General features: G+C 32.1%; 1 protein-coding gene across 4 annotated transcripts in view; it reads right to left on the bottom strand.

The window, feature by feature from the left end:
• LOC142334330 (E3 ubiquitin-protein ligase SHPRH) overlaps positions 1–19,875 on the bottom strand; it is a 126,951-nt gene that overhangs the window by 75,170 nt on the left and 31,906 nt on the right. For all 4 annotated transcript variants that reach the window (XM_075382282.1, XM_075382283.1, XM_075382280.1 and 1 more), the window contains 3 exons: positions 14,121–14,891; positions 10,515–10,634; positions 5,826–6,063 (listed from right to left, as the gene is read on the bottom strand). In XM_075382282.1, coding sequence (XP_075238397.1) covers positions 5,826–6,063; positions 10,515–10,634; positions 14,121–14,891 — 1,129 coding nt within the window. The remainder of the gene's footprint in view (positions 1–5,825; positions 6,064–10,514; positions 10,635–14,120; positions 14,892–19,875) is intronic.

Raw genomic sequence — 19,875 nt, 5'->3', positions numbered from 1 at the left:
AATTCTCTACAAGTTTTGTTTAAAAGTTTTAAGTGTTTATCACCCGTTTAACAAAGTTACTGTATGTGAAACATAAAAACCCAAGAGTGTTTTAGCCCATTTATGAGTTTTCACCCAAATTTCTCAAAAACGACTGCAAATATGGTTCTGGGACCAATTTTGTCCGATGGACCAATTTTATCTGATTATTCAGGTCAAAAACCATACAAAATCACTAATTCTGTCTCATAATTAATGTCCTAAAAATTTCAGTTTGACCTTACTTCACCGGGGTAGCTGAAATCTGAGTGAAAGTTTTCACTAGCTGTAACTCACAAATGAAGCATTTTAGGACATATGTTTATTTTTAATCTTTCCATTATTTTCACGGGTAGAATAGGTTATGAAAGTCCAAGAAAAACTTTGTGATACATCCTGTATATTCAGTCACAATCAGACTGGTCGATTATTTTGTTTATTGTAAAGGGGTAAGAGGTTAGGGGCTAGAGGATAAGAGCTACAGCACTGATTCTGAAACTTTTTTGCTGCCCAAGTTAAGAATCAAACATTTTCTAGTGACCCCAAAATTTTTAAACTTACCATCTGTTAAAAATAATAATTGCAATTGCTGTTTGTAAGATGTGCTCTTAAAAACAGCAATTACAATTATTGTTTTTAAACGTGAAATATCCTATTTCTGAGTTGAAACTTACATTTTATTTTACATCTTAGTATGAAATATCAGGAAAACATTACCTTTGCCTTTTTTTTTTTAATCAGCCATCATTAAAAAAAGTACTGCAGCTGGGAGCAATGGGAAGCAAGAGTCTAAACATCTTAGACCATAAAGTTTCTTCTTGTTCCTTTACTTAGAAATCATTTTGAAAAAGAATGGTTCAAATATTGCAATATCTAAATTACTCCTTATGATATTTGTGGTGGGGATTCTAGGGATTGCCATATTTTGGGCTTTTAACAAATCTAGTGTAGATCTTTTTGAGACCCAAAAAATCCGTTTTCAAAGTTTTATGTAAATGCGTAATATTTTTCATAATCAGATTTTAATATTCAATAACATAGGCATAACCATGGTGGGCGCTTGCCCCCCCTGGCTCATTTAGTCAAACAAAAAATGACAGATCAATATCAGTAGGTTATAATAGTGTTGCACGGCAAGAAAGCATGTTTGAATCATGGCGGGAGCACTCTCTGGTAAACAAGTGGGGAACTGGCGGTTTAAGGTCTGGATGGTCTGTGGTGAAACTCAAAGATTATAGAATGTTTGAGGTTGGATTGAACAGAAAAGTTCTACCTTCATTCCCTATTTAAGTACAGCAATCTGGGCAATTGACCAATTGAGTGAGTTGGCGCATTTGACCCAGTTCAGATCACAATCCCGTAACAATAGTAATCTAAGATGGATATTAGAAACTTTTTTAGCACAAAAGGTATGTACCTAAATTATTTTCATTTGGTTTGATGAGTTGCAAAACCATCTAATTAAAGCAACCTAAAAAGTTCAGAAAATGCGAGACTGTTTATTTCTTTGTAATAATAGTGACTTTGATGATGTCTATATTATTACAATTTTCAGAAAATTACACAATACTAAATAAGTAAATAATAACAAATACATCACACTCCAATAATTTTAAATAACATTTGAAAATTATAATTAGCTACTTTTGCAGCAATTTTGCTTAATTAGATGATTTTGCTACTAGCTACTTCAGTTAGTTGCAAATAATAAAACAAATTTGTACAAAATATTAAAGATTTATTAAAAAACTAGCCGCTCGGCCCGGCTTCGCCGGACCTCCCAGCCAGGCCTCGCTTCGCTTGGCGCTTTGGTTTTCCAGGTTTCCAAAGTTCCTTTTTCAACTGGAAAATTTTTGACGTTATCAACTTTACTCCAAGTTAAGAGCTTACTGTTTTTATAAAAAATTTCATGCAATTTAGATACGTTATCTGATAACAGAAAATCCATTTTTTTTTAATTTACCGACATGGGGCCTGCCTCAAACCCCCTCAAAAAATAACTCCCATATAACAACTGTGAAAACATTTTCGGTAGATAATTTGGAAAAAAACAACGTGATTTTTAATTTTTTTTAACTGAGGGGGGAAACCCCCCACAAGCTATTTATTTATGTTTTAAACAGCTGTAAAAAACTGTAAATGAATGAATCATAAAAATTACATATGCTTGTGCGCTAAATCAATTGAAACTTAGGAATAACTGTACGTTAAAACTTCAGCCCCTTTTCAAAATTAATCAATTAAATGTTGAAAAAAATGTTAGCTAAAATTACATTTTTCTTGAAAATCAGTCATTTTGAAAATTAAATAAGCTTTAAGGAAAAATAAAGTGTTTTAAATTTTGTTGTCAAAATTGGAAAACGAATCCGCATCGAATTGAAAAAACAAACTAAAATCACATGAAATTTAACTTTTAAAGCATGCGAACAAATGAATCCAATGTTGTCAAAATGGAAAAAAGTAACTTTAATCCCAATAACTCGCAACCGTTATGTCGGAGGTCCAAAAAAATTAGTTTATGTTCACCGCAGGGCTTCAAAGTGTAGGTGTGCAAAATTTCAGACAAATCTGTCTGGTAGATCTCGAGTTAAGTTGGAACAGACAGACAAACATTGATTTTTATATATATAGATATCATCATTCTATAATAAAAACATTAAAAGTTTGATAGCTAATAAATAGTGAACGGTTCAAAATTCATAAAAGTCCAATTTTTGTTGTGGTCATGTTCAATCACTATAAGAGTTATGTTAAACAAACACAATCTTTACACAAAAATGTCACCTCAAATCAGAACCATGTTGGTTCACATAAATTTCATTCTGTACACAGCCACAGCCTGTTAAATTTGACCATTCCACCAGTTTCTTTGTGGTTTTTTTCTACTTATTCCACTAGTATACTTTTGTAGAAATGAAAAAAATTTAGTTTTATAAATTTGAAAAAAAAAAGACAATTAGATAGTTTTGAAATTCATCATTTCATATTTAGGTTAAGAACATTCTTCACAAACAAAATTTTTTTTTACTGATTTTCAAAACATATAAATTTGGGAAAAATGATTGTATGGAGACAACAAAAAAACATTGTTAAGCTTGAAGTTTCTAGTAGGGAGTCCATTCAGAAGCTTAAATTCTTAGTTGCTTTAATTTTTTTAGGAAGTGTAGTAGTAGTTATTTATTTTCTTTTAGGGAGACAAAAGAGGAAGCGACCAGATAAAAGTAATAGCAAAAGTGATAACGACGGAGAAGAGAAATTGAAGCAGTGTTGATGAAAAATCATGTGGATCATCACTACTATCTGGTTCTGGTGTACAGAATCAAATGTATTTTGATAATGATGTGGGTCACTGTCTTGGATGTTTGTTTAGAATGCCCTCATCTCAAAACATGGAAGTTTTAAAAAACTTTGGTCACAAATTCTTTTTCAAAGTAATGACTTTGCTAAGGATGTTGTGTAATTAAAAAAAATTCAAATACAGCTGGTTGGTGGATTATGCTCCTTGGCTGATGTATCCCAAAAAATATATGGGTGCGTTTTGGATTTACTGTGTGTTGTTTCAACCAACTAATGTGCATGTTGTTTTGGGTTCTTTCATGGTGAGGCCCTTTACTTGCTATAAAGATATGCACAAATTTGTGAAATGTCATTTGCACATGTAATCTGGGTGGCACAAAGCAGCAGCCATTGCAGCAAAATGTTTTGTTGAAAATATACCTGTTGATGTACAGCTGATTTCTATCCACCAACAAGAAAACTGTCGCATCAATAAGTTTAAGTGTGATGTTTTGTGGTACACATGACATACATTTGAGGGGCAAAGAAAATCATGAAGATGTTTTTGAAGACTTGATCAAACTCAAAACTGACACCGGTGACCACATTTTAAAAGAGTATACAGAAAAGGGCGCAAAAAATGGCACTTACTTGTCATTACCGATTCAAAATGAAATAATCGGCCTATGTGGTGACATCATTAAAAATGACATCATTACTGACGTAAAGCATGTGTTTACAGTATCCTGGCAGATGAGAGCAGTGATATAACAGGGAAAGAGCAACTTTTCATTGGGGTTAGATTTTTTAGAATAAAGAAAAGATGATTGTTCGTGAGGAATTTCTAGGTTTTGTAGAGTTGACTCAACATGGATGAAAAATCTGTAGCATCTGGAATTAACATCTTTGTAGAAAAAATGTTAATTCCCTTGATCCAAAAAAGTGCATCGGATAAGGATAAGATGGCAGGAAAGGATTGTGCCTTCCAGTATGGCAGGAAAGGATGGTGGTGTCCAGGAAATTATTCAAGAAAAGTACATGAGTACGTTATACTTTCACTGTCCTGCTCACAAACTGAACTTAGTTGTAAACGACTTAAACAAAATAGCAGTGATACAAAATAGGGTCTCCAAAAATAAATAAGATTCTTCTGAGAATCGGTCCTTCGTCAAAAATGCATACCGAATACACTAATGCTCTGTGAAACCTGTTGGTCTCAAAAGTATAATATTGCCCCACATTCAAGAACCATTATGTGCAAATCATTATGGTGCTTAAAAAAATATCAGCAGATGGTAACAATGCAGTGAGAAAAGCTGATTTTTGAACACACTGCACTGCTACAAAATCAGAATTTATTGTGTTTGTCTCATAGCAAAAGATTCAGCACTCCTGCAACCGGTGGTAAATGTTCTTTAACATTAGCTAGTCAACAAGTGTGGACTTACTTCAATGTGCAAATCAGACATCATGAGAAAACACGTGGAAATGTGGTTGTTGAAAGTCAAAGTGTTATAGCAGAAGCTGAAACAATCGCCAAGCATCTTGGAACAGATTTCAATATTTCGCACGTCATAAATCAGCAGAAACATCGTGCAAATCCACCGGCACAGACTTCTAGCGAGTTTTAGAGAAATTCACTAATTATTCATTAATATCTCTGGAAGAGCATTTTTTTAAGAACTTGCCTGCATTCTCATTGCTTACACTGCACCCTCATGTAATGCTTGATATGATAGACAATTTTGTTAAAAAACTAGAAGTTTTTGCAGTTCCTACAATTTGAATGATTTCCTTGGTGAAGCTAAACTTTGATCAATCAATCGAAATGAAAAAATGTGCCAAATGCCGAATGAAGGAGATAGAACTACCTACACTAGTTAAAGAAACCCAATTGTTCTATCCATCCATAAAATGACCGCTACTTATCTCACTTGCACGGCCCTGCATAACACGCACTATCAAAAATCCTTCAGCACCTTACACAGGGTAAAAACTTGGTTACAGTCAACAATGACAGAAAAACAGCTTGTCGGTCTTTGTAAGATGAGTGTGCATAAAAAGAGGGTTCTGGAAGCTAAAAATAAATTTGAGAAAGAAATTTTGTCAAAATTTAGCCAGAACTCTCACAGGCTAGAGCTGAAATAAGATTTATTTAGATAGTTTGAATACTATTGCAACTAATTACTTTTAGCGTTTTCAAATGTTCAAATAAAACCATTTAAAAAAAAAATGTTATCTTATTTTTGCACCCCTAGAGAAAATCCTGATTATGCCCATGATCATTAATCAAACTATTTCAAAAGTTTTAGAACGGCATCTGTGTTTCTTACACAGATACAACATTCAGGGGAAAATTTTTAATCAGTGAAATAACATTTTAAATAAGAAAAAACTTAAATCAGTTCAGTAGTTATTGAATTTACAAAGCCAAACTAATAGATGCATATATGCACATGCATGCACACACACACACACACACACACAGACCAACAAAGAAACACCCATGTCTAAAATTCTAATATACATACCAGAAGCAGATTTTTGTATTGGAGTACCACAAACAGCCCATTTGTTGACAGATTTTAAATTTCTAACCATTGTTGCAACCTTGGTTGTTGTGCATTCAACCATCTGAGCTTCATCTAAGCATAACCTCCACCACAAAACACTAGTCAGTGGGGAGCTGGGTGCTAAAAATTTTTTTGTATATCGTAACTTCCTATTATTTTCCATGACATCAATATAATCTAATTCTTTAACTAAAACCTTCAATCACACAATAAGAACACAAGAAATAGTTATATTTCATATATTAAAAAGAAAAAAAATAATAATTAAACAGTAAAACAGAAAATAATTCTACTCATTTCAAAGTTTAGAAAACTCATTTCGATGAGCAGGGTGGTAAGGGTGAGGATTGCTGGACCATAGGGAGGTATAAGAATATCAACAAAAACACACACTAGATGCATGCGTTTGAGTGCACTGTACGATGAATATGTTTGTTCCGTTTATTAACCCTGATCATTTTTTTTTATACTTATATTTTCTATACCAATGTTTTTTAATATTTATACCTTCTTTATTGTTTTCTCCAATTTATTTATTATTTTTAGGTTCTAATATTGTCATTTCTTTATTTTAGGAAAAGGAAAACTGAGAAGGAAGAATAACGTTTTTATTTCTGCAACTCTTTTTTTCTTACACTAATTCTGTTCTATTTTTAAAGAATGTTTACAGCACTGTTTTCAATATTCAGTCGGCAATTCAGAAAATGTTTTCTAAGCTATTACTTTTATTTTGCATATGCGACACATTTTCTTTCGCGATCAGACTCTTTATTTGCACACAAATCAAGCTCAATCAGGTTGAGTTCAGGTCAATGCCATGGCAATCTTAATACTGTCATTATGTAATCCTCCAATATTTTGTCAAAGGATTATTCTCCATAGTTACGCTTATTTATTGCACTAGTTTTTAGAGTTCTGTTTTTAATATATCTACTGAGCATGGGTATTTCCATTCCAATTCTGCAATTTTAATTCAGTATCTAGTGTGATTTTTTGTTAAGATAGTGAATGATGTCGATTACCAAAACTGAATGAGGTCCAGGGTTTGGTACCAGTCCTGCCATTATTCATAGTTCTCAGCAAACATGTTCTTCTGATAATCTCTTTGCTTCCAGGAAATGAAGAATGAGTACTGAGAAATGTAGTATATAAAACATAGCAATAACAATGAACAATACAAAATTAACAACACCAGTTCAACAAAGGTTTCTTGCTACCTATAATAATCTGTCATGGTACACTAATTTCTCTACTGTTCTATTAACAGTCCCAACACTACTTGAAACGTCCAAGGTAGAACTACAACTATATATTTAACTTTCTAAAGTTTGATGAGTAATAACTAATCTTTGACGTAATAACTAATGTCATTGACAGTTTAACCGATGATGCAATATTCTAATCCAAACAGAAAATATAGTTTAAAAAATTTCAAAATAAGAAATTTCCCTTTTTTCTTTCACATAGGGCAAATTATACTAGACAACATAAAAATTATTTTAACATATTATATTACTTTTCTAACTGTAATGTGGCTGCCGATTTCAAATATGGTATTGAGATTATTTCACACATAGGTTTCATGTAAATGGCATATTAGTATATAAATTTGGCCAACTTTTGGGATATAAATTAATTTTGATCAACTACTAGTTACAATTCTGAATAAATACTATATCTTTATCTTTTAAAATATGCAAATATGATTTATAAAAAATTGAATATTATTATAAAATGTAGACCAACATAATAGAAGGCTTTATATTTAAAGAGAGAAGCAGGTAGCAAACAGGTAAATAAACAAATGTACTTAAATACATTCATGTCTTCTTTTGTCTAATTTGTAGCACTTAAATCTTATTAGTCAATCTTTAATTTGTCTTATTATATGTTGCGTGTCTGTCACAAAACAGTATGTTAAAATTAATTGAATACAAAATAAAATGAATTTTAAAGGGTAAATTTTATCTTACATTACTTATTAATCAGTATTTTTATTGTTACTTGATATCTTATTAGTTCTTTTTGTAACAACAGTATTACTATTGTTATCACTTATCACTTTATTTTATTTATTTTAAATACAATTCATATCAGAGGTTGTAAATAAATACGAGGTGTATCAAAAAGTTTGAAATATGCCAACAGATGGTAGCAAAAGGCTGCACACACAATCACAGAGAGCACCAACCTTCATAAGTCAGTGTGCCAAGAAACATTGTACAGTGTGCATTGGTAGATGTGCAGCTTGTACTATTGTGACCATGTGTGTTACCACTTTTGTGATTCCATCATGAACAGCAAGTTTGAACAAAGAGTGAACATGAAATTTTGTGTGAAACTTGGTAAATCAGCCACCGAGACACTGCACATGAGCAGCAAGTTTACAGCAATGCTGTTGTGAGTATTGCAAGGTGTTTTAAGTGGCATATGCACACAAAGAATGGGAAAACATCACTGAAAGACAAAAGATCAGGAAGACCTTCAACAAGCTCAACACTGGAAAATGTCAAAACCATTCGGCAACTTGTACATGAGGATCACCAGAAAACAATCACAACATTGCTTCCATTGTCAATGTTGTCATACAGGACAGTCCAGTTAATCCTGATGTGTGATTTGAACATGCACCATGTAGCTACTAAATTCATCCCTAGGCTGCTGACCCAAGAGCAGGAGGAATATCAAGTCAAATTCTGTCAAGAACTCTATCAGCATGCCATGGATGACCTGCCCTATCCATCATGTCGAGGATCATTAACGGTGACAAAACTTGGATGTACGGATATGATCCTGAGATGAAACAAATGTTTACTCAGTGAAAGAACCCATCATCTCCATGACTGAAAAAGGCAAGGCAGGTCTGCAGTTCAAACAAGTGCATGCTCATTGTCCGTTTTGATATTGGCAACATTGTGCATCAAGAATTCGTATCCAGTGGTCAGACCATCAATAGCAAGTTCTACCACTAGATTTTAATGTGGCTGAGGGAGGACATTAGGCAAAAACAACCAGAGCTGTGGCATATGAAAAACTGGATGCTTCATGACAACAATGCATCCTGTCACAGTTCTCTCCTCCATATGCGAGTTTCTCGCAAGACACAACATGATCTCACCACACATGCCATACTCTCCAGATCTGGTTCCTGTGGACTTTACCTTCTTCCTGCAGTTGAAAATCCAACTTAAACGACGATGTTTTGACACTATTACAGAGATCCAGCAGGAATTGCATAAGATACCTGTCACACTTTGAGAAATGAGCTTCTAAAACACATTCCAGAAGTGGCAAGAATTTGGTATTGATGTACAATAGGACTAATTTTGAAGGTGACAGTGTTTACATATAGATAAATAGAGTAATTTCTTGTCAACAGAGCCAATCTCAAAATTTTTTGATACCCTCCTGTGTACACCATACAAATATACAATGCACACTTCAACCAAATTATTGTACAGAATATATTTGAACTAAAATATTCATAGGTCAGTGAACTCAGTCAAAAGCAGCCTAATTACAGTCACAATAAATTAGAAATTTATAAAACTGAAAAAATCATATCCTCTTCATCCACCTGCTTCTTAAAGTAATTTTTTTATACTTAATATTGTATAAGAAAATGGTAAAAACTGAAAACATATTAAATACTTAAGTGGTTTATTATTATAAGTGGTTTCTTATTTTCAAGCAGAACGTTTTTCTGCTCTATTTTATGGACTTTTTCATAGTACATTCATCCTAAACACATTCAAATTTCATGTAGTTATTGTCATGTTCTGCATGAATCCATTATTCATAATAACTCCCGATTCTAATAAAAATTTGTTACTTTGAAAAATGTTGTGAGTGTTCTTCCTAGTTTTAATTGATTTAATAGTTAATACTAATTAATTAAATTAACTTAAAAATTGAATTAAATAAAATGGAAGAATAAAAAATTAAATGTCAGAAAACTTTATATGTGTATGTGTGAATTGCTCTGACAGCATGTGGCTTGACAGTCTTTGGTAACCCTGAAAGGAGCTGTTTAAGGTGTGTGTTTGGCAAGTTAGCTCGAACTTGGGTACTGAAGCTGGTCTCCAGTGATGTCAGCTTGACTACAGTCAGGAGTTGCAGCTTGACCATTGAATTCAGTCCAAGCTTCTCTTTAGTGAGAGTTGGACCCCCAATGCAGCGTGATGGCTCCCAGAGTCCTGCAGTGATGGTCGATACCAGTCATCTTCTCACCATCCATCAGGAAGTTTCATGTTACGCTAGCCAAGGAACTTCTTCCATCTTCTTCTTCTTGGTCTGCTCCTGGTGATGGTCTATAAGAGTATAGCTCTTACTTAGCCATTTGCTGCTTGTAAAGTCACCTGTGAGTGATGGGGCCACAGTGCTGCTATAGAGAGGGAGTGTTGCGGAGTCAGCTGTCTTGGTGGGGAGGAGCACTTATGCAGGTGCGTAGGTGTCATGTAACTCCTGCTGACATCTGAACATCTGACACTGCGCTCATCAATATGAAACAGCATGTATGTAGCAACAATATAACATAAAAATTAATTTCTAGAGAGATATTTATAATAAAATTAAAAAAGTTATATTTTATTCTATATGTAAACCATCATTTTTTTAAAAAAAATAAACATATTCTAAATATATTACCTGGTAAGAAGTAATAACAATATCATATTGGGCCAATGTTGTTGGCTGAATATATCCATTTTTCCTAACACCTTCATAAACAAGCACATTTAAACTGGGTTTTCGAATGTGTTTATCAATCTAATAGAAGGAAAAAACAAAATCAAATTCCTTAATATTTATAATAACTACATATAAGAAAAAATATATTCAATATAATATACCTCAGAGAATTACATAAAAAAAAGGCACAACCAAGTATTCTGACTGTTTACAAATTTTATCTTCCACCAATCCTTTACATAACATTTAAAAAAATTGAGCTCTAATGAACACAAGGGAAAATTACATTAAACAAGAGGAAATTTTATAAAATTTATTTTGGCTTTTACAATAACACATTGGTATAAATTTGATAATATAAGTGTTTACGCCGTTTGCGTAAAGTCGTTTTATTCCAATGAATTCAAGGTTATGGTCGAGTCTTGTAGTTTACAGGCTTGGTAATTTTATTTTGCATTTGTAAGGCTTATCATATGTGTATTTTTAAAATAGGTTGTTTGGGTTTGTTTTCGATATCTATTTCTCTCAGGCTCCAGCTTGACGGACTGTTGCATCATCATATTGGTGTCGACGTATTTCATATCACACTTTATTTATTGCTGTTTAGTCTTAATATATATATTATTCTTAAGTGTTTTTTATTCTCAACCAATTTCAATATTGTCATAGTTCCTAGAAGTCTATTTCTCTTTGTCTGCCCTGATGTCATTTCTTCAACTTGCGTATTCAGAAATTTATTTTATCAATCTTACGTAATTCTTTAGTGGTCTGCTTGCTTGTAAATTATTTTTATGTCTTTGTTCCCGAATTCCACACGTTTTTTCTAATCGTTCTCATACTAACACTTAGACACTACTCTTGTTGTCAACACACATACACACTCTTCTGTCCATTGCTTTGTTCGCATCCCCTACTTCTCACCACGCCAGTTTTTCATTCTAGTCCTGACTTTCACGCTGTGCGGATCCTGGTCCTTCAGACTTGGAGGATCAGGCTTCGATGTTCTCTTTCGCTCATATAATGTTAATACTTTATTCGTCTTCATAAACGTTGCGGTATTTCTCTGTCAAAATATTCTCTAGTTCTACTCATCAGTTTTTCGTGATTTCACAGTTTTCTATGTTCGTCCAGCCTCGTTTCTTTGTTAAGTTATTCTTCAAATTCACTATATTACATCTCTGTCGAAAGTGTTTCAATCACTACATACTGCCAATTCTATCGACGCCTAATCTTCTCTAGCTGCTGATTATATTTTCATCGATGCAGAATCTCCAAACTCGTTGCTACATATCTGAGATGCTACGTATTATTCTACCTCTAAACCACGTCTCACCCCTGCATTCCTGATACACCTCTGCAGACTACGCCCAGGATTACTGTATGTATTCATTTACCTTCATTCACGAGTTCATCTCTTGCTAATATTTGTGTGCTACAGGCAAGTTCAATTTTCATTATTTATTATGTTAAACAGTTATTTTATCATTAAAATTTGTGGAACATTCAGTTAATCGTACATTACCTCTTCTCTTAAATTAATCTAAAGAAAATTACTCCTGATGTGAAGTTATGTTTTAGGACTTCTTTGTAATTTTATATTTTCAAGAAACCTTACTACTAAAATGAACTCTATTTATATGTTTATTTATTTCAATTTGATTATTGTAATTAATTCCTTTTGTACTAGAATATTATTGTGGCCTTTTTTCTACACTAAACTAGAATTACTAGTTTTAATTATTTAATGCTAAGTTTGATGATGTTCATAAATTAGAAAAGGCCATTGCCAATTAAGATTTACTGTAATTTATTTTTCTAAGTTAATGACATTGTTCATTGCTAATTTTTTCAATATTACAGCATATGTCAGTAATGCAATAGTTTTCCAGTCATACTATGTTTATTGATGTTATGTTTTTCTAAGTTTATAATTGTACATAAGTTGTTTTATGTTCTCTTGTTTTCAGGCTTTGTTAAATTGTAGATTTTCAAAATATGTATTTGATAAATGTATATTCATGTATTTTCTCATTTAATATCACTATTTATATGTTGATTCAGCTGATATTTATTAAGTATCATTAAGTTTTGTTAATTTCATAATTCCTTTTTATTTTTTAAGGTTATGATTTAACTTAAGTTCATTTGCTTTCTTTCCAATTAAAGTCCAATTTCGTTTGGCAAATACGAGCTATGTTTTCTTTTATTTTTGTTAACTTTACCCATCAATAAGCATACTCAACACAGCTATAGCAAGAGAACTTGGCAAGAATTCTTGAGTATGCTACGATACATACTCTCTCAATTCTCCCACCAATTATTGTACTGCAGTCAACAGAACTGTATCACTACAGTGTATGCATATACCATCAATCAATTCATATCACTGCATATTAATTAATGTTTAACACTTATTAAAAAAATTGATTTTTTAGAGAAATATTTTAAGCTTTAAAGCAGAGATTTTTGAAAATTCATCTTCACATAATTCAAAATTTTTAAGTGGTCAAGGGACCAAGCATTAGTTCATATTAAAGACCTCATGAAGTTGAAACAACTTTAGTTGAATGCTCAAGTTTATGTTTTAGATTTTTTTAAATATATACTTTCGACAAATATTACATTTGTCTCAAATTTTTATCCTTTTTTTTCTTCATGCAAATTGCAAAATATATTTCTTCAACAGCCAGGAAAGTAGAGCGCATTAAAAAATAAACTAAAAATATTTCTTACAAAAGTTACTATGTTGAAATAAAACTTTATGATTTAATTTTTATCCTATTAATTTGTTGGATAAGGTGTATCAGGGCGAGTAATGCCTAAAAATGCATTTCATCAAGAGGAAGTAGGCACCGCTCCTTCCCAGAAAACATTATATTTTAGGTTAAGATAGGGCTAAAATTTGAACTAGGGGTATGGTAAGTTGATCTAGCAAGCTTCATTAAAACTGGTTGGGCTGCTCCATACGTGAACCTCAAATAAACTTAGTCCCATGTGTACATTTCTGAATTATCATTATGCCATAATTTTATATGTAAATCAAGATAAAGGACTTCAACTGTTCAAAAAATAAAAAGAAATTACGAAAAGAAGTGTATTCTGATCAGTATACAGATTAAACTTAAAATTATGTATTTATATCCTACCTAAGAAAATTGTGTAACAATAAAGTTTTGAATTTAATGTCTGATATGTTCAAAACTAAAAGTGATTTTTCATTTAAAGAAAGGTGTAAGATCAAGAACTTTCACTTGATGAACAATATCTATTATAGTACAAGATACAGTCAGCAATTTAAAAGATCTTTACACACAAATATGTAAAATGCAACTTTCAGTAACTTGTATAAAATGAACTTTCAATATAATTCATACTTCTCACCAACCTATGAAGTTGCCTAACTAAATTTATGTCTAAAACCTTTCTTAAGATTCAATACTTGAACATCAGAGAATAAATATGCGAATATAAATAAAGATGGGACATTCCAAACAATATAAATCTTTTTTTCTACTTTTAAGTTTATACTGGCATACAATCTAATCAACATAATTATAATCTTACCTCAGCTAGCCACTGATTTAATATGGAAACAGGCGATATGATTACAGTACCACTGGATGGAACTAAGTGTTCTTGTTTAGGCCAACATTGAAAACACAGATATGGATAGCTCAAATCAAATTTTTCATCATCCAAACCTAAACACATAGAATGCTGATATTTCTTACACAATGGACATCTCACTTGCTTTAAATTATCCACCTCACTATTAACCAAAACATCATCACTACAACAACACCTTAAATCAGGTACAGAATTCCTCAACGCTCTTAATGCTCTTCTTTTCTCCTCTAAATATACTGGTGACATTTCTATTAACTTAGCTTCATACCAATTTAACAAACATTTCTTGAATTGACCTCGAGGTGCCTTATAATTTACAGGCTGGTCACTTCTTGTGGATGAAGCATCATTATTGCCAGCCTTACTTTTTCTTTTTTTCTTTTCACTGACCTCATAAGTAGGATCTTCATCCACCTCTTTCTTACGTTTCTTTTTTTTAATTCTATTAATGTTGACATCATCACATTCTAGATCTTCTTCCTTAAAACTTGTTCTTTTACAATTTCTTCTTTGATTGCTTCTAGTAGGTGTTTCATTCTTCAGCTGAATTTTAACATTCTTTCGACTATAGCTATGATCCACGGCAACATCTACTGTCTGTGTAACATTCAGCTCATTTTTAATGCTGGCATCAGCATTTAATGAACATTCATAAGTTCTCATTAGATGTGATCCTTTAATGTCCAATGAACTTGATTCCTCAAAATTCTGGAAAAAATTAAACAAATAAAAAATTCACCTTGACAGACATTTAAAAAAAATTAAATATTACAAACAACATCTTTAAAATAAAAGCTAAAGAGATATAATTAAATATGGCACAGAAAACAACCATATTACAGTTAACCGTTACAATGCTACTCAAAGGAGGAAGGGCTTTCTTCATTCTAATTGTAACAAAGTATGTTTTACAATATATATAATTTGATAATATTAGTGTTCAGTAATAATGACCAAATATCTTAAAAATGATTACAATTTTAATGAACTTTCTTACTGACTGAGCAAAGCAAGGTCAAAGTTTTAACTGGACCTTTCAGAACATGTCCTTTTATTTGTGATGCATTAACAAACAAATTTACTATAAAATTTCTCAAGCAGAATTACATACATGTAATGAGTTTTCATAAAATTTTTCATTTCAAAATAGTAGCAATTTATTTTTGACAGGTAAGAGGTACAGCTGGAAAAGTTTCCATTAACAAACCACCACAACTACAAATTTAATGCAAGGTCTCTTCTCCATTCCTTTAGTCACTGACCATTTTCAGTCCACCTCTCAGTAGCTAAACATGCACTACACTCTTCCATGCTTTACTCCACCTTCAAAGTCAATTATTATTTCCAAGACTGTACTTATAATACTGTAAGTGTGATGTTGTCTTCTTCATCCTCAGAGTGCTGTTTAATACATAGATTTGTTATTTTTTTATAAACTTTTTTTTGTCATTTTTACCCTAGTAGTATACTTTATTTACAAAAAAGATTTGTTAAATTAAATATAAACACATAAAAGGAAGGGTTTAAAACAAATGCATTCTTGATAATCTTCTTCAATAAGCTACAGTGTCCTTGTTAACAGGACTGCAATGGACATCCCACTTTCTTTAAATTATCCACCTCACTATTAACCAAAACATCATCAACAAAACATCTTAAATCAGGTACAGAATTCATCAACGCTCTTAATGCTCTATGAATTATACTCTAATGCTTACGCTCTTAATGCTTAATTATACTCAATATAATTAACAATAGAGTATATAACTGCTTTCAGTATTTAGCTTTGGTTTCACAATCTTTTTGTATTTAATTTTGATTTTATTCATTCAGTTTTGTTTAAGATCTCAATTACTTAAATGCATATTAAATGGACATAGTTTACTGTAAAATTCTAATTTCTAAAAACTGTGATAAATAATTAATTATAAAAATTGGATATGTTACTTAGCAAGTATGATATACAAGTTCATTGTCCTCAGGATATTTGCATAAATTTTTTCAAATTCACTTAGATCAAATAATTATATGACTCTGGAGTCATATAATTATGTAGCCTGAAGTGATAAAACTGCAAATTAGGATGTTTATGAAAATTTGAAACACATCAAAGCTACTTGCATGGTCAATACTGGATCACAGCACAGCTCAAAGAATTTTGATATCAGGTTTAAATAAATCAGTCCCTCTACAAGTAATGCATCAATTAATAAAATGATCATTGTGAAAGTTATAATCACTGTAATTTCGCTAAATAATAATGAACAAAATAAAACAGTTTCCTGCATGAGATTTTATGCTTATCGTCTTATGGTTTGAGATAGCATCGACAATTTTTACATTATTACATAAACTTGTTTAATCAATATTATGTTGATATGATGGCCAAAATGATCGCTGAAAGACTAACATTTATTTGTAATAACCAAAAAAATTCATGCTGATGATAATATTCATCTTCAAGATACTGTGCGATAAGACACCAAATTTAATGCTAACATGGGTCAAAGTGTCACACTTTGGGTCAAAGTGTTTAATAACTAAAATATGATCTGACAAAATTGATCTTATATCTGCTGAACTGCCTGATAAAAAGTTGACCAATTATTATGACACTGTTTGTAAACATATGTTTCAAGGATCATGGGGTGATATAAATAGGACATCACCATGCGCGATAAAAGGAAAAAGTTCAAAGTATCCTCGAATGTACATTTGCAACGCTCAATCTGGAAATGACAGTTACTCAACTTATCACAGGAGAAGTCAAGAGGATGGAAGTCATATGACAACTTTAAACATGCAATGTAGCATAATTGACTGTCAATAACATGACATAACTGTCATGTTGCTTTAACGCCACATAAATGCTGAATTTTGCAACTCTGTGCAAGCAATTTGATATATCTGCAAATACATTGCCAAAGGTTAAAATCAAGGAACTTTTTTGGTTGAAAATCAAAGAGATGAATTGAATCAGTACATTAATGGTAGATATATATGTACATCTGGGACCAACTGGTGACTTTTGAGTTTCCAATAGTCTTGTTATCCCACTATTGTTCCCACTAGCAGTTCAATTAGAAAACTATCAACGTATTTATTTCACTGAAAAAAATTTCCAACAAGTCCTTTAAAGTCCACTCTTATTTCTTTTTTTTGAACTTTGTCAATCTGATTACTTTGCTAAGACACTGTTATATTCTGACATTCCTAGATACAAGTTTAACAGAAGATAGCGTGGAACTGATAATGAAGGATTTCCTGGAATCAAAAAGGACACTGCTCTGGGTAGAGTATATACAATTCACCCAAACCAAAGTGATTGCTTTCATCTGTGTAATACTGCACAATGTTAAAGGACCTACATCTTTTGATTACTTGAAAACTGTTGATAGTGTGCTACATCAAACACATAAAGCTGCTTGCAATTCACTTGGCTTATTGGAAAGTGATAATCACTGGAAAGACATGCTTGCTACTACTTCTATCTGTCAGTCTTTGTCTAAACTGAGAAAATTATTTGCAATTATATCAGTTTGTTGTCATCCTGCCGAACCGAATGTATTGTGGGAAATATCTTTTGTAAAGATATTTTACATCAAATCCCACATCAAACCCATAAAATTGAGATTACAATTTCTGACGAAATATTGAATAGAGGTCTCATTGAGATTGAAGATATTGTCATTACGTTAAGTGAAAAATATTTATGCAATTTCAGTTTACAAACACAAACACATGAAAATTAAGAAACTATTAATGCTTATGATACAACGTTCATAAGCATATCAATGCTTCATAAGCAACATTCTATTCATATCAATGAATAGAAAAAAATGTGTAAGTATTAATCTTCCTAAATTGATACCAAATCAACATCAGGTGTTTGGTGTCATAAATGATAGTGTTGCTAGCAACAACCCTAAGATTTTTTCTTAGATACTCCAGGAAGCACTGGAAAAATTTTCTTAATCAGTCTGCTTCTTGTTCAAGTTCACTCAACTAAAATCATTGCAATCAATATAGCATCATCAAGAATAGCTACTACACTTATAAATGGTGGGAGAACTATACATTCCACTTTTAAGTTACCATTAAATATTTTGGCATGTGGGCAAGAATCTGTTTGTTCTATTTGTAAAAATGGTCCACTTGGACAAATTTTGCAAGATGCTAAACTTATAGTGTGGGATGAATGCACAATGAGTCATCGAGCTCATATTGAAGCCATTGATCAAACCCTTTCAAATATTAGATCATGCAGTAAATTAATGGATGGAATAACTTTTGTGTTTGGTGGAGAATTTCTGCAAACATTGTCTGTCATCACAAGAGGAACTAGGGCTGATGTTGAGGTAATATGAGTGTTCAAATTGGGGGTGGTGATGCTAACTTTCCCTTACACTACTAAACATTGGAAATGGGGACTCTTTCTTACAATGATGGTTAAATTTCTGTCTATGAAAACATTGGTACCATTGTGCATACAATGGATGATCTCATTTCCAATATTTATTCGGAAATTAGTAGGATTTTACAAAAACTGTACAAGTATCTTTGCTAAAGATCATACTCCTTGAAATATTTCTGTACTTGAAATTAATAATATTATTTTAGAAAAAGTTGAAGGCCAAAGCAAGGAATATTGATCTGTAAATCCTGTAATCAGTAACTGAAATGCAGTCCACAATCCTAAAGAATTTTTGAATTCTCTTAATCCTGCAGGTTTACCAGCTCATAGTTTCAATCTTAAAATGAGAGTTCCAATTATTTTACTACAAAACCTTAACCCTCCAAGGTAATGTAATGGCACGAGGCTGTAAATCAAAGCTATGCGAAATCACATCACTGAGGCTACATTATGACAGGTCCAGTTGCAGGAGAGCTTGCTCTTATATCCTGTATCCCAATGATCCCAACAGACTTACCATTTCAATTCAAGAGGCTGCAATTCCCTATAAACAATCAATAAAGCTCAAGGCCAGACACTCAAATACATTGGTATTGATTTACAATCAAGACTGTTTTTCTCATGGATAATTATATGTTGGACTTTCCAGAGCTAGTAATTCGGAAAGTTAATACATTCTGCTTCCACAAAATCAAATGCCATAAAAAATATCATATACCCGGAAGTTATATCAGTTTAATATTGTTAGAAAATAGGTTAGGTACATTATAATCTCGGGTGAAGCCAATCCAAGCATTATTATTATTATTATTATTATTATTATTATTATTATTATATATATATATATATATGTGTGTGTGTGTGTGTGTGTGTGTGTGTGTGTGTGTGTATAAAATAGCATGTCATTGAGCCAGTTTGGAGTGCAGGCATGTGGTTTGGGGGCATTTATCATGTAGAAGAATTACACCTTTAGATGGAAAACCAAAATATTTCCTACTTATTGTGGATTTCACTTTATTTTCTAGAACATCAGAAGAGTACTACCTGTTGTTTGTATATTATTCTTTCAAATAATCAATATAAATTGGGCCTTTATAGCTGCAAAACACTTATAGCATCACTTTACTGTTTGTTACATAACTTTCATGTTTGCCTTAAAAAATATTGACACGTATTGAACTTTTTCTTAGTGAATGAACCCAGTTGATTTCACTCCATAGTCTGATGTCTGGATTCCAGCTCAAAATCATGAATTCAGTTTCATCACAAGCCTTAAAG

Source organism: Lycorma delicatula, chromosome 1 (assembly GCF_047948215.1).
Source record: "Lycorma delicatula isolate Av1 chromosome 1, ASM4794821v1, whole genome shotgun sequence".
NCBI lineage: Eukaryota > Metazoa > Arthropoda > Insecta > Hemiptera > Fulgoridae > Lycorma > Lycorma delicatula.
The sequence above is the reverse complement of the archived record's forward strand: the minus strand, read 5'-3'. Positions and strand labels throughout refer to the sequence as shown.